General features: G+C 38.5%; 1 protein-coding gene across 1 annotated transcript in view; it reads left to right on the top strand.

The window, feature by feature from the left end:
* Positions 1-221: 221 nt before the first annotated feature.
* Positions 222-16,532, top strand: part of LOC120539180 — a 54,305-nt gene continuing 37,994 nt past the window's right edge. The window contains exon 1 of the mRNA XM_039769011.1: positions 222-317. Within this exon, the coding sequence (XP_039624945.1) occupies positions 271-317 (47 nt within the window). The 5' untranslated portion in view covers positions 222-270. The remainder of the gene's footprint in view (positions 318-16,532) is intronic.

Raw genomic sequence — 16,532 nt, 5'->3', positions numbered from 1 at the left:
TATTCAGGAAATAAGCTAATTTTAGTTTTGCATTTCAGTAACTACTTTTAGGCACTCTAATCATGAAACCTTAGAAAGTAAAATAAAGTGTTATATGATGACAACTTAAAACTAATATAGATCAGCTTCTGCTAGTATCATGCAGAGAGAGAGGTTGGGCGCATGCACAAATAGCGTTGCCGCACTCACTGCACAACACACCACCTGGATTGGGACCCGAGTGCAACAGGTGACACCTCAGCACCACACTGAAACAATGTGAGGTATTTTATGGAAGCTGGAGTGCCAATCCTGTCACCAACCCCCAGGTTTACCTAGTAAGTTGGAGGTCTTGCTTACACAGCTGGATGCAGGTTAACGTCGTACCCAGGATGAAGCAATTGCAGGTTAAGGGCCTTACTCAAGCGCCCAACAGAGTAGTCGCTGTAGTTGTTTATGAGATTCAACTGGCAGCCTTCCTATTGCTGGTGCAGATTCCTAGCCTCAGAGTGACCACTCCGCATTTAACTAGAAAGAGGCAAGTATGGTGTCATCAAACAGTGCGTATGGATAATACTATGTATTCTTGGTTAGACATGTACTCTAACTGGGCTTATTAATCGGCTAATTAGAGGATGATTCGTTTTTCAAGCAGCATTTTTGTAACTGAAGTTTGACATTTTGCCTTAAATGTTCTTGTTCTCTACAGTGCAGCTCTTTTTTATTTCCTTTCAGAATCTTTTATTTTCAAGTTACATTCCTATTTGGTATCTATTGTAAAATGCATCAGTAAACACACAATATCAGATAGATACTTTGTTTATGTTTAACACAGATGTCTGCCATCTGCAAACAAACTTTCCACACATACTGTGTTAAATTTAAACAGACAGACAGGGCATCTTTTGCTCTAGGCAGAAACATTAACATTCTTTATCTCTTACTGAACAAATAACATGAATATATTACAATTCAAGCTCATTTTATATGTTTCAACTGCATACAATTGTGCTTTATTATTGTATATTGTAAGTGTATGATATGCAAGTTTCAAACTTGTTTGCCTGATTTTTGGAAAGGTACTTAATAGATGGACAAAACAGAAATCTTTAATTTATAGTAGGCTACCTAACAGGATGCTAGAAGATCTAGAAAACCTTTAGTTTAGTACAAGTTATTATATGAACCAAAAGTCCTTTTAAAATCAAGTATCTGTCTGCATTTTACAAATCTATTATCTTCTACAGTATATTTGGTGTAATCACCCAAAGAACACAAAGAGTCTGAAGTAATAGTTGGGCAGCCAGTCAGGCAAACCTGTTTAATTTGAACAAAACAAAAATTTGAGCCTGCAGGCACAGGTCAGGTTAGGGAGCACGCACTGCTACAGCACTTTGCTGCAAGCATCACATGATGAAACAGCTTGGTTGGCAACCCCCCAGGCAGACATACGGTCCAGTAACACCCCCGCCCCCCATCTATCTGCCGCAGCCAGGTGCTACATTGGCCTCCCCTTGGCCAACGTCCAGCTGCTCAGGTCCTCAACAATGAGGATCCTGTGAACTGGATCATCTTTGGGGAATTGGGCCAAATGGACATAGTGCTGTAACAGCCCTCCCTTACAATTCAGGTAATGTGCCTCATTCGGGACTCTGTGAGCAGCCGCTCGTTCGAGACAAAGTCAAACCAGCAATACACCGCTCCCTAATTCAGCCTTTACAGCAGTTAGCATACAAGTATGAGGCTCAGATAACTCAAGAGCTATGTCAGCTAGAGATTTCAGGTCCAAAGTGAGACACCTCTTTCTAGGTACACCTCCTTTAATATGATGGAGCCTACTCTTGATTCTATGGTGGGTTCACATTTCCTCGCTGGGCTTCTTCTTGGAACTGCAGGTGAAAGAGAAAGACAGGTAGCAACAGTGCCTCCTCTTGATTTGGTTACTTTGATTGAACCCTAATGGTGATCCCCTGGCTCACACGTGTGACATTGGCAATTTATAGAGCCTGTTATGGATTAGATAAATAAAGGATCTTTCTGAAATCTTCCTATGGATGGCTCTTCTAGAAACCAAAATGGTTCCTTTGTGGCATTGCTCTGAAGAGCTACTCTGGCAACTTAATTTTTAAGAATGTAAATTACTGGAATTTGAGGAAACATCAGGATTCGGTGGTGGATGTTTATCTCTAGAAGCCACAGTGAGTATTTTATTTTTTTCATATGATTTGCTGTATGAGTACAGTCTGTAATGTAATTGAAATGTGGATGACAGAAATCTTTTAAGGGGAATGGCAGAGACAGAGTCAGATGTGCTTATTCAGCCTCTGCACTGTTCTTTAAATTTCATCAAGCAATAGAATTCTGTAATACAAAAAGAAAAAATGAATACCATCATGTCAGAATCTAATGTGCCTATGTATAATGTATTTCATTACGCCCTGTCTATTTAAATTAGATTTCTGCTTCTGCATGTCATTTTTTTTGTGTCACAGGTGCAATTTTTACGAAAATACTTCTGCATGCAGCTTTGTCACTGCAGTGTCTTGTCTACTTTCCAGAAGTGACATCAGTTGAAAGACAATGAAATTTTTACTTATTTTCATAAGCATTGCAAGGCCAATATCAGGTGCTTCAAACTTGACTAAAAATATGACTTCTTCCAAAAAAGTTTTAATTCTAATTTTTTTTTTTGTTTTTATAAAGAGAGGTTCATTTTGTACCTATCCAATGTAAAATAATTATAATATTATATTTGGAGTATTATATTTGTCCCAGGTCAGACACACCTTAGATGTTTTACTATAAACACTGCTTTGAAATTACTAGTTATGCTACAAAGCAACTGTATGTTAGAGCTGGTTTGAATTTATGAGGAAGAACACAATTCCATTTAACTGCTGCATAGAGAGAAAGAGAGCAGGCTTGATCTATATCTAATCTATCATCTCAATCTTTATAATTATAACTATCAACGTAATAATAAGCTGCATGGCAACAACTCTTGGGGGAATAGGAAATTAAGACCTAAACTATTTCACTTCCAGTTAAGACTATAATATGACACCAAAAACTCAGAATCAGTGTCTCCATGATGGGACAGTTAACTTCGTAAGCTGGAATGTTAAAGGCCTGAATCACGAATTAAAGAGAAAGAAAGTACTTTCTCACCTAACAGGTCTAAATGCTAAAATAGTATTTTTACAGGAAACCCACCTACTAAGTAAGGATCAGTTCCGGCTGCAAAAAGACTGGACTGGTCAAATGTTCCATTCTAGTTTTACAAAGAAAACTAGAGGGGTGGGAATTCTCATACATAGAACAGTACCATTTGTAGCATCAGATGTAGTATTGGATCCTGAAGGGAGATATGTGATGGTCATGGGAGACTTATCTAACTGTAAAATGATTTTGATAAATGTTTATGCACCTAATGTTGATGATAAGGAATTTATACAAAATTTATTTGCATCCATTCCCAATCTGAACACTCATAAACTTATAATGGCTGGGGACTTTAATTGTGTTCTAAATCCACTTTTAGATAAGACTTCCTCCACAGGGGGAACGGCAACTAACACCGCAAAGATAATTACAAAGTTTATAACTGATCACAACTTATCAGATCCCTGGAGGTTTTTAAACCCAAATTCAAGAACATATTCTTTCTACTCACCAGTACATCATTGCTACTCAAGGATTGATTACTTCTTTATAGATAATAACTTCTTGCCTAAGATTAAATCTTGTAAATACGATGCTATTGTTATTTCAGACCATGCTCCGATGATCTTGGAGCTGAAATTACTAAGCCCCATACACTCACCCGCAGATGGCGTCTCAATCCGCTTCTATTAGCTGACGAGAATTGTACTGAATTTATATCCAAACAAATTGAATTCTTTCTAGAGACAAATACATCCCCTGAGATCTCTGCAGGAATACTCTGGGAAACTCTTAAGGCCTTCTTAAGAGGACAGATTATCTCATATCTTTCCCACAGAAATAAATCCAAGCGAAGAAAGTAGCAGAGATAAAAGCGAAATTACTAAAATAGATGAAGAACATGCCAGACTACCAAGCGAGACTCTACATAAGAGGAGGCAGGCTCTACATTCAGAATTAAACCTCTTGACAACTAAAGAAACCGAACAACTAATTTACAAATCCAGACATCATTATTATGAACATGGAGAAAGCTAATAAGCTTTTAGCGCAACAAATTCACAAGCAAGATATGCATAGCGCAATCTCGGTAATTACTAACACGAACGGAGATAAAATCATCGAACACAAAAATATAATGTACACTTTTAGAGACTACTATAAATCCCTATATACTACTGAGTTTAAAGAAGACAATATACAATCTAATGCATTTCTGGATAAATTACAGATACCACAAATTGGCGCTTTTAGTGTGGAGGAGCTCGATAAACCTCTGTCATTATCAGAATTACTGGATGCTATAAAGTCACTCCAAGGTGGAAAAGCAGCAGGCCCTGACGGCTACCCTGCAGAGTTTTACAAGAAATTCTCCGCTCAGCTAGCTCCCCTCCTATTAGCAACATTTACAGAAGCCAGAGATAACCAATCTCTTCCACAAACCTTTCGCCAAGCACTAATCACTGTCTTTCCAAAACAAAATAAGGACTTATTACAATGTGCATCATACAGACCAATTTCACTTCTGAATAACGACGTTAAAATACTCTCTAAAATCATAGCTAGAAGGATGGAGAAAGTGCTCCCCTCAGTAATATCACAAGACCAAACTGGATTTATTAGGGGCCGACACTTATCTTCAAATCTTCGACGCCTGTTTAATGTAATATACTCACCAACTAAATCAAACACCCCAGAAATATTATTATCATTGGATGCAGAAAAAGCATTCGACATGATTGAATGGAAATAACTTTTTACTATTTTGGAGAAGTTTGGGTTTGGCCCAACATTTGTGCATGGATTAAATTACTGTATACTAACCCAGAAGCTTCAGTTTGCATCAATAACATTTGCTCAGACTACTTTAAACTAGAGCGTGGCACAAGACAAGGATGCCCTTTGTCACCACTGCTGTTTGCAATTGCCATTGAACCACTGGCAATACATTGTCGAAATACTGATCAGATAAAGGGGATTAGCAGAGAAGGACTGGAACAGAAAATCTCATTATATGCAGATGACATGGTACTGTATATATCGGACCCAGAAAATTCTGTGCCTGCAGTCTTAGCAGCACTCACAGAATTTCAAAAGCTCTCTGGTCTCAGAATTAATCTGAATAAAAGTGTACTCTTTCCGGTGAATTCGCAAGCATATAATATTAGATTAGACACCCTTCCTTTTATCATTGCAGAACAGTTTAAATACCTCGGGGTAAACATCACAAGTAAACATAAAGCTCTTTATCAACAAAATTTCGTCGTCTGCATGGAAAAAATTAAACAAGACTTGCATAGATGGTCAACCCTTCATCTCACACTAGCTGGAAGAATTAACACTGTTAAGATGAATATTCTTCCTAAGCTCCTTTTTATTTCAAAACATACCAATATACATTAATAAATCGTTCTTTAAGCAATTAGATTCAACAATAACCTCATTTATTTGGAATTCTAAACATCCACGCATCAAAAGAGCGACCCTACAAAGACAAAAGGCAGAAGCGGCATGGCTCTACCTAACTTCCAGTTTTATTACTGGGCGCAAATATACAGTCGATAAGAACCTGGACACAAATAGAAGAACATACACAGGCATGGACCGCAATAGAAGTAAAATCCTGCAGTACTTCTTTGTATTCCTTGCTTTGTGCTCCAATAAACACACGTTATCGGCAATACACTAATAACCCAATTGTGCTCCACTCACTTAGAATCTGGAACCAATGTAGAAAGCATTTTAAGACGGAGAAGCTTCTTTCTGTGGCACCCTGCAAAAGAACCACCTCTTTCAACCCTCACAAACATATGCAGTTTTAATATCTGGAAAAATTTGGAATTAACTTGCTTAGAGATCTTTATATAGACAACGTCTTTGCATCCTATGAACAATTACATTCCAAATTTAACATTCCAGCTACAAATTTCTTTCACTATCTTCAAATCAGGAACTTTGTTAAACAGAACCTTCCAGATTTTCCTCATCTTGCACCCTCATCCACGCTGGAAAAATTATTGCTCAATTTCAAGGAGTTAGACTCCATCTCTACAATATATAAAATCCTTTTACAATCCCTTCCTTTCAAAGATCCAAGAGGACACTGGGAAAATGACCTCTCAATTAATATATCAGAAAAGGAGTGGAAAGTAGCAATGCAGAGAATTCACTCAAGCTCCATATGCGCAAAGCATACAATTATACAACTCAAAATTATATATCGAGCACATCTGTCTCACTAAAACTCTCAAAATGTTTCCAGGGCATGATCCAACCTGCGAGCGTTGCAACCAAGCCCCAGCCTCACTAGGTCACATGTTCTGGGCCTGCTCCAAATTAACATTATTCTGGACAAAAATTTTTAATTACCTCTCAGACAGTCTTGGACTCACAATCCCTCCTAACCCATTAACAGCTGTGTTTGGGGTTCTTCCAGAGGGTCTTAAAGTGGAGAAAGACAAACAAATTGTGATTGCATTCACTACACTGTTGGCACGCAGACTTATTCTGATAAACTGGAAGAACCCAAACTCTCCTCTTTTAAGTCAGTGGGAAACTGATGTGTTATATTATTTAAAATTGGAAAAAATCAAATACTCAGTTAGAGGATCTGTGCAGACTTTTTTCAAAACATGGCAGGATCTAATCAGTAATATTTTGAAATGATTTTATAAAGCACAGAGAATTTGTTGATTTAGGTATTTTTACAAGCCTTAAATGTTACACCGTTTGGCTTGCTCTCTCTCTCAAGGGTGGGGATCGATCTGTTCTTAGCATAATTCTTTTTTTTGTAAAAACTTGATTGCTATGTATTGATTGTAATAAAATTAATAAATAAAAAAAAAACAAAAAACTGCTGCATACTAAGTCCACAAAGTATATTTTAGACCTGTGACTTTCACCCTCACAAATGTCTATTCCAAAAGTCTTTTTATTGACCAGTCACCCTGGATAGGACAGCAGTGACAGCAAGCTGAACAGGGCAGACTATATTTTCCTTTCTCTAACAGTGTGTGAGAGCTCTTCCTGCTGGATTCATTCATTTTGTCAGAGATACTGTATAATTGAGATATATAATTCCTGCACTTCATCTTGTCTCAGTCCCACTCACACCCAGGGAACACTACTTATCAAATATCCACAACAGCCCAACTGGATCTGTTCGATTCTAGTTAACCGGCATACCCATTTGAGGTTTTCTTGGACTGCTAAGCTCCTCAGACTGCTTATGAAGAGTAGGCCAGGCAAAAGTCATTGCAAGTTTGTTTTTCCATGTACAGTACTTACAACCTCATCTTTTGGTCTTTATTTTTTTTTTACTTCAAACCAAATGGTGTATAAATAGTGAATTGGTCCAGGTCCACAAGTACATAATATCTGCCATAAGAAGGGGCAAACAATATTAATGATAGCCCAGATCCATAATGGCACCAGCTTGGTGCCATTTTAATAAGTGACAGGCTGACTATAATATGTTTCCAAATGATGCAGGAGATGGACATATTAGTGGGAGATGTAGCTTATTTCTCAAATATTTTAAAATAACCTAGTAGAAGGGCCTATCATGCTCAGTGGCATAACCTAACCAATTGACCTGTGTTAGAACAGTGAGGCTAAAATGGACTTAAAGGAGGAAAGCTATATGAACACAAGGATTAGATGCCATCTCCGACATTTAGCAACATTGTACTCAGTTAATTAAAAATCTGAAAACCACTACTAATATTTTGGATATTTAGTATCATTGAGTGGTTACTTTATGTTAAAATTCTTTGCTTTTTAATCCTCAAAAGGAAGGAAAGATATCTGATTTGACTAAGATGTGGCACTAGATGTCTGAATGGTAATGTTTGCATTGTAAAGCTTAATATAGCAGTAATAATAATAATAATAATAAAATAAAAGATACATTCACTGTGAATTTCAGCCCAAGCACAATTATGCCATGCTGCCCTAAATGTGAAAGTAAAATTATTTTTGTTTATGCTAAAGTGGCCCAATTGTTCATTTTCCCTGTGAAAAGTGGAGGAACTGGCACAGTAGCAGCAATGCTGCCTCGTAATAAGTAGAGTAGGCTTTGGGTCTTGGGTCCTCCCTGCGTGGAATTTGCATGTCCTCTTCATGACTGTATGGGTTTCCTCCCACAGTTCAATGCCATGCTGGTTAGGTGAATTGGTGATGCCGCATTGGCCTTGGAGTGTGTATGTGCGTTCACTCTGTGATGGTGTGGCACTCTCTCCAGCGGTTTCTTCCTGCCTTGCACCCAATGCTAGCTGGGATAGGCTCCAGGACCCCCCATGACCCTTGTCTGGATTAAGTGGGTTTGAAAATGACATGACTTAGCTATCTTTTTTCTCCCAGTTTTATATCACCTTTTCATTTCATATAACCATTCATAAAAATCCTATTAGAATGAGATTTCTGTATGTACTCTTAAAGTCTGAAGTAAAATCTGGCAAATGTCCAGGTACACGATCACTTCTAAAATCCATCCATCCATCCATTTCCTAACCCGCTGAATCCGAACACAGGGTCACGGGGGTCTGCTGGAGCCAATCCCAGCCAACACAGGGCACAAGGCAGGAACCAATCCTGGGCAGGGTGCCAACCCACTGCAGGACACACACAAACACACCCACACACCAAGCACACACTAGGGCCAATTTAGAATCGCCAATCCACCTAACCTGCATGTCTTTGGATTGTGGGAGGAAACCAGAGCGCCCGGAGGAAACCCACACAGACACGGGGAGAAGATGCAAACTCCATGCAGGGAGGACCCGGGAAGGGAACCCAGGTCTCCTAACTGCGAGGCAGCAGCGCTACCACTGCACCACCATGCCGCCCCACTTCTAAAATTACAAAATATATTCTAGAGTTATTTATAACTGTCCTAACCCATCTGATTATTTCGATTCAGGCATGTTGAATGGTATGCAGATGGTTACATTTTTATTGCAAGCTTTCTTTTACCAAATGTGCCAAACAAGATTTAGAAATTAATACAATGCTGAATATTTTACAGATATACTCAGTGCTACGTGAAACAGAAAAGTCTGTTGAAAACAATAAAAAACATCAGCTGGATCCTTTTAATCTGAGAGAATCCTAAAATTGTTTTGGATTGTGAGGTTGCTTGACATCCAACTGTCAGCCACACACGCCTGCCGAAGCAACTGCTTTTTTGTCAAGCATCTGATTGTATCTGATTAGGAGGAATAGACTGTCTGCCTGGAACCCAAATGTTATGACTGTATGTATGACATACATTATAGGAAATCTTTACTATTTACCTTACTACTGAAAATGTACAAGGTAACTAGAGGAAATAAATTGGATTGGATTGTTGTATTTTATAACCAAATCTTTCTAATTCAAAGACTTGGCCACCACAAAATCTTTTTCTATTATTAGTATGTGATTTTTTTTTTATAAATAACACTTATAAATGTGAAGTTTGCAAAAGAAATATTCTGTGCTGCAGGTGTTACTTGATGGCTCAAGGGCATCCACCGATGTGTTACTAAAATAAGAAACATTAACCATAAGGGAGGATCACAGAAGCAGCTTTTCATTAAATACATCTGTGTAACCCAAGAATGTAAAGAGGAAGCTTTCCAAAGACAGATAATGTGAAGATAAAAATAAATAAAAGGCAATTTAAGGGCAACAAAAATATTTCTTACAGTCAATCGCCAGCTCTGATGATACATGACTATGTAGACCTTTGTTCTGCAATTAATTATATAGAGTATAACGGTACTTGTTTTTACAAAACATCACATAATTATCTGAGAATGATGTGAACGTAAGATATTTACCTAGGAATATAACGTAGTCGTCCAATTAGCCACAGTGATTAGTCTGCTCATTGGTAAAAATTGTCTTTTGTTGATGATTTTCAAATATAATTTGCTTCACCTCTTTAGCAATAATTCAGTAACAACGCGGAAACTTCCAGCCAAATTCTGTGTCATGCATGACCTTAGCAAACAGGACTTTGATTATCTATGAAAGCTCTTAGTACATTTGCACATACAGTATGTTATAACAACAAGAAAATACAGGTGCCTTGCAGAAAATGCACACTAAATAAGTTATTGATATGCTGGCTATTAACAAAGAACTTTGGAGAGAAAGAAGAGATGTATGTTGTAATTAATAGGACTAAGAGCAAAAGATGCACACTTTAAGATTTACTATATAAAAGAGGAGTGCAATAGAAATTGGAAGGTATATTTGATCTGAATTAGGTATAGTACCTTGTCACACACGTGCGCATGGGAGGCAGCTGAAGGGCTCAAAATGGGATAATTCCATGCCAGACCAGGGGGTGGCAGGGTGCACTAATGTTCCCTCTTTTTCATCAGCCAACCAACCACAGGAACTTTCGCTAAGACTTAAGGACGTCACATCTGGTTCTGGGCCCAGTGACATCACTTCCAGTTCTGGGCACTATGATGTCACTTCCCCAACCCAGCTTTTAAACCGCCATTTTTGCCAATTATGATTGTTCTATTGTTGGAGTGAAGTCTGTTGAGACCTGTTCTATGGAACCATCCTTTCAAATTTAGGCAGCCGAATTCAAGTATATGGGTGGTTGCCCCCAAACCTCTTCCTGTGTCTGTTTAATCATTTCACAACCAGATATGTTGCTGACCTATAAAGCATGTACTGTAATTAATCATTGGAGCCAATAAAATAATTTTAAAAATTACAAAAAGTACTGACAACAATAGTAAAAAAATAGGATTTCCAACAATAAGGGGAAAGCAAGATACATGACTAGGTAGAAAATAAAAGTAAATGAGGCTAGAGCAGTGAGAACAAAAGTGTGAGTCTGCTTTATTATTTTTACAGCTCATCCTAACCAGGATAATGCAGCTGACATGTTCCTGGAATCTGAATAAAAATGAAGTATTGAAAGTTAAAAGCTGTTGACATTCCTGCTTGGCTTTGTCACAGTGTATTTCACGTGAGTATACTCCGTACTTACAAAAGAGCAATACTTATTACAAACAGATATTCATTGGCAATGTTAGCGCCGTAGCTGAAAGTAAGAATATTGTGTACTGTTAATATTAAATGATCACAGAGTGCATTTAATTTATTATTTTAAAATATTGTTTCATAAACAGCAATGCATTATTAGAAACTCACCCTACTGAAAATGACACTACATGGTGACAACAACAGCAACACTTTAGAGCAGGGGTACCCACACTTTTTCGGCTTGTAAGCTACTTTTAAAAATGACCAGTTCGAAATGATCTACCTACATTAAAAATGCTATATATATATTGTAACAAAGGCGCTGTATAGGCGCCTGACCTTACATAGAAAGACACGGAGGCACGTATAAAAACATAGACTTTATTTTTCTTCACCCGTGGGCGCACGTCTTCCCCATGACCCACAGGTAATACACAGTCCCAAAACACAAGCAGAATATCGCAACACACTTTTCTTCCACTACAACCACTCCTCCAAAAGCGCAGTCCTCCTCCTCCCGACCCTGGCTCCTCGAGTGGTGGTGGCTGGCCCTTTTTATAACCCACCTGGAAGTGTTTCAGGTGTTTAACCACCTGGTCCTAATTGCACCTCCAGGTGGGGCTGAAGATTCATCCAGCCAGGCTGCTGAGTCCATGCAGCTCCCCCTAGCGGCCCTCCGAGCCTCCAACCAGGCTGTGGAGGACTCCATCTCCCATGGAGCCCTGCGGGTGGTTGGGAAATCACCGTCAGCCATGGAGGCTGCCACCAAGCGTCCTGGGGGAGGTACTGGAGTGCCCATGGTGGCTCCCCCAGAATATAAGCAGCAGGGGCGTCCCTGCCGGGCATGGGACCCGGCTGTCCTTCACAATACATACAGTACAGGCCAAAGGTTTGGACACACCTCCTCATTCAATGTGTTTTCTTTATTTTCATGACCATTTACATTGGTAGATTCTCACTGAAGGCATCAAAACTATGAATGAACACATGTGGAGTTATGTACATAACAAAAAAAGGTGAAATAACTGAAAACATGTTTTATTTTCTAGTTTCTTCAAAATAGCCACCCTTTGCTCTGATTACTGCTTTGCACACTCTTGGCATTCTCTCGATGAGCTTCAACAGGTAGTCACCTGAAATAAAACCATTTCAACCACCCAGCGTCAAAGCAGTGCTTTTGTTCAAGTGTGGTTTCCCTTTCTTTTTAGATCCACATCCCTGACACAGCTTTATCAAATACACTGAAATGAACCACATATTGTTTATTAGCGTAGGCATCTGATTGTAATTAACCTGTAACAATATAATGGTCCACAGAATGGCCAAACTATTCCAAATACAATAGCTGCTTTAGCATTGTTACTCTCAAGTATTTATCCCACTGAATCTGAGTGCGGAATCACAGCTCTACAGCAGCTGATCGGAAAAAGTATTATCGGTATACAGCATCAAGCACACGCTGCCTCAGCCATGCACACTGTCTCCCATACAGCAAATGCTTCAGAGCCTTTCCTGTACTGACCTTGCGGTTCAGAAACAGTTTCATCCCAAGAACTATAAACGCACTCAATCAGTCCATGAAGTGCTCCTTGCAGAACTGTTTGTACTTATTAGTACAATTACCTCACTGTAAACTTGCGATACGTTTATAATATTGCACAACCTGAGCCATTTTATAAAGCACGGATTTATATATGACAATATCATATTTAGGATGAAATGCAGCAAAATGTGGTTAATACATTATACATATAAAATGTTAACATCATTTAAACAATCTATATTTTTAATAATTAAATATGTGAGGACATGGGGTCGAAGAGCTAGCTAGTTCAGGGTTTGTTCCTGCCTCACTGTGTATTCTTGCTGGGACTGGCACTACCCTGGATGGATAGATGGATAGCATAATTAAATATGTAGTACAAAGATACTTCAATGTTCCTTAAAAGTTTTGAAGAATCGGTGTTCTATGCTTACAGATGGCTTGACATTTATTAAAGAGCTGAATGTGTGGCGATTAGTTACTTGGAGAAAGAAAAGGAAGGACAGGAATTGAGGGTTAGTGCGTTTGAAAGAGACAGTACTGCTGCAATAAATGATTGGATAATTGATGCCTGGCTCTGAGCATCCCAGCAGTGACAGGCTGAAGTGGCTGGAATGAGCGACAGGGAGACAGACCACATCTGTCAGTGTTTTAGAAACTAAAATCGTGCCTCTAAATATAACATTATTCTTGTAAGAATATGTCATGTTCATCCCTTTGTTGTTGTTTTTTTTATTTTTTTGTTTGTTTCTATTGTTAATTTTTCCCCTTCCTCTAAGAATTCAACTCATGAGCAATGGGACCTCCAACTACAATTAATTAATCAGGAGTATGTTAAATATGACAACCTAATATAAGGACCAGCACTAGTCTCAGTGCCTCTAGCAACTCCTGTGTGTTGATTAAATTCATATTTCCAGCTTTCTGGTTTATTTCTTTGCTTTTATATTTTTACTTGTTTACTTATTCATTAATAGGGTTCCTTTTAGAGTGGATGTTATAAGGTCTACTCCTAGCTTGATTGAGGATCACATCCACAATATTAAAGAGTATCCTCTGTCAATGAAAAAACTCCTTATTCTGAGTGCTTCATTACAGAAGTAAACTTAATCACTGCAGAGGCATCAGAATCTTAGGAACTATGAAAGGGGAAGAATTTTTTTGTATGCCCGGGATAGAAGGAGCTGTAGATGATGTAATTGTGTGAGTCAGTTGGCTTGTAATAAACAGAGTTGTAAGCCCTGGAAAGCTGATAGAAAGACTGATAACTAAGAATGGCAGAGTTGTGGTAGAAATGACTGTAAACCCGGGAGACTAAGCATAATTTCAGCTGGCAATTTGTTGGTCACCCTCAACACCTGTGATCTGTCATTCAGCCCTGTCATGGCTTAACAGCTGCCTAAATAATGTTACATCTGGATAGTGTACAGATTTTCTAACTCTGCTTGGACAAAGCTGAACTTCCAAAAACCTTGTGAATAATGTCCATACCCTTAACTCATTGCTGTTCTTTCCCTTCAAACACAAGAAACCTTGGAGTGCATTAATTCTGCCAACTCATTTGAGACTTAGATATGATACACTAGGCAAATATCTGTATATTGCCTTAAAACTATTTCCTTGATTTAGTCATCATTTTCTTTAACAGGACACAATGTAAGAAAGTTGTCTAACCTGTGTGTAAATATCCCCATTGTTTTATGGAGTTTATTTGTTGCCCATTTCCCTTAGTTATGACACTTTTCATGCAGTTTTTTATTGCCTGGACACTGAAAACCTTGAATTTCAGTGAGCTATTAAGCAGAACAGACACTTTAATGAGGCATACATACGTTGACAGAGCATGTAGCATTAAATCAAGCATGCTAATTGTGTACCATGAACATTTTTTTTATCTTACCACCATTAGCAGTACAGCTCTCCTGCAGCCTGAACACAGCTGGTGTTATGCTATCAGCAACCTCTATTCGCTTTCAACTATCTATCGTTGCACAAAACTCCACCAAGCCTGCTTAGCATGTGAAGTTCCGCATTAGAACTGCCGTAACATGTTCTCACAAACCAATACAGATTGATTCGTAACACTGTCACAAGTTTTAAAAAAATAGTATTTAAGGAACCACCAGACAATTTTGATTTTCAAGTTTTCAAGTCCAATCAGTTAACTAGGGGGTCCTGAATCACATTTTTCTTACTTATTATACATTCCTCATTTGTGCTCTGCCCCTCACTCACTGCAAGCCTCAGATTCTAGTCTTCTAGCTTTCTTACAGGCTAATAGCGATTGGTGGGCAACATGATATTTTCAAACACTTTCAGATGTTGTCATTTACATGTGGATACCTTGTTGAATTTCTTAAAATTCATCTACTTTAGCATGCTTATCCATTGTGCCCTCTGTTTGGATATTAGTTTATTTTAACATTGTGATAAGTTCTGTCCTAGCATCTGTATATACCCAGAATAACAGCAGAACACCTACAAAAGTTTAAAAGGTTAGATTTCATTAAACTAACCAGTAAACTTCACTTTGCCCTGGAGCATCTGGACAACAGGAATGTATATATATGTATGGTTTTCCTTGACTACTGTTCAGTCTTTACCATTTGGCTCACAAAGCGGGTGGAAAAACTGGCACACCTTAGATTGCCAACATCCGTCTGTAAATAGATCTTAGACTGTCTGACTGACAGACCACAGGTGGTGAGGTTGAAGTTATGTTTAGTACTAGTACCCCTCAGGGTGACTGTCACATATGATTGTACATCAACTCAGGGACAAAAGTTTATTTTCCAATTTGCAAGTGATGCAACCATACTCGGACTTATTAATAACAGTACTGAGACCCTATAATGACAAGTTAGTAGATGGCATTGCTGTTTATAGTGAGGAGAATGACCTTGTTCTGAGCACAGACCAAACAAAAGAGCTCAACTGAAATTTCAGGAAATAAGTCCCTCCTCTGTCATAACTCTGCATTAAAGGCATAGAAGTAGAGCAAGTGGGAGGAGTTCTGTTCTTGGAATACATATCCTCAATAAACTGAGCTGGTCCATAAATACCATGGCTATTTTTAAAAGAGCAGACTAAATTGCCCCGTTCTCTCTGGCAGAGTGCCTTTCTCATGAGCCAACCTCCGGGATGATGGCAAAAGTTATCTTTTTATCTCCCCAGAACTGTTGTCTCTGCCTTTCGTGGATTGCACTGCCCATGATACAGTCAGACACTGTTCTAGACTAGAAGCAGTATCAAATTCCATCCCAAGGTTATTTTCTAAATCAATTTTAAAAATTACCTATTTTGTGTAAATTCTTCACTGAAGACATGTATAATGACTAGATTGCATTTACTCTCAGAAACTGCAATTTTTGAAAGTTCAAATTTCTTAAGAAAGAGAGATGTGGAGACCAATACTGTCAGTAATGCTGATCAGCAAAAGTCCCCAGAGCACTTTTGTAATTGAATATGCTATTTTTGTCTCTGTCCTTGTTCGCTGAATATTTTCCTTGAAATTCCTGTATGGCCAACTTAGACATTAATTTTTCTTTTCCTCAGTGCCACATAATGTTTTGCCATGCCAGTGTGGCATTACAGAGCTGTACCAGAGATGTGCTAAACTTTCATACATGCATATTGTAAGAAAAAACTTTCAGTATTTTCATTTGAGAGGCACATTTGACGGCCATAATTAGAAAGTACTAAGTGCTTAAGTACCGACACTAAAAATATAATGCTGATCAATTTATGATTTGTAAGGGACAGCAGGCAGCCCAACCCGACCGGGATCCCCAGAAAACTTAAGGATGGAGGAAGGCAGCATTTTTAGAACACTGCCTCCCCCAGAACACTAGATGAC

This window comes from Polypterus senegalus, chromosome 11 (genome assembly GCF_016835505.1).
Source record: "Polypterus senegalus isolate Bchr_013 chromosome 11, ASM1683550v1, whole genome shotgun sequence".
NCBI classification, from domain to species: domain Eukaryota; kingdom Metazoa; phylum Chordata; class Cladistia; order Polypteriformes; family Polypteridae; genus Polypterus; species Polypterus senegalus.
Note: the sequence above shows the minus strand (reverse complement) of the source record. Positions and strands in the feature narration are given on the sequence as shown.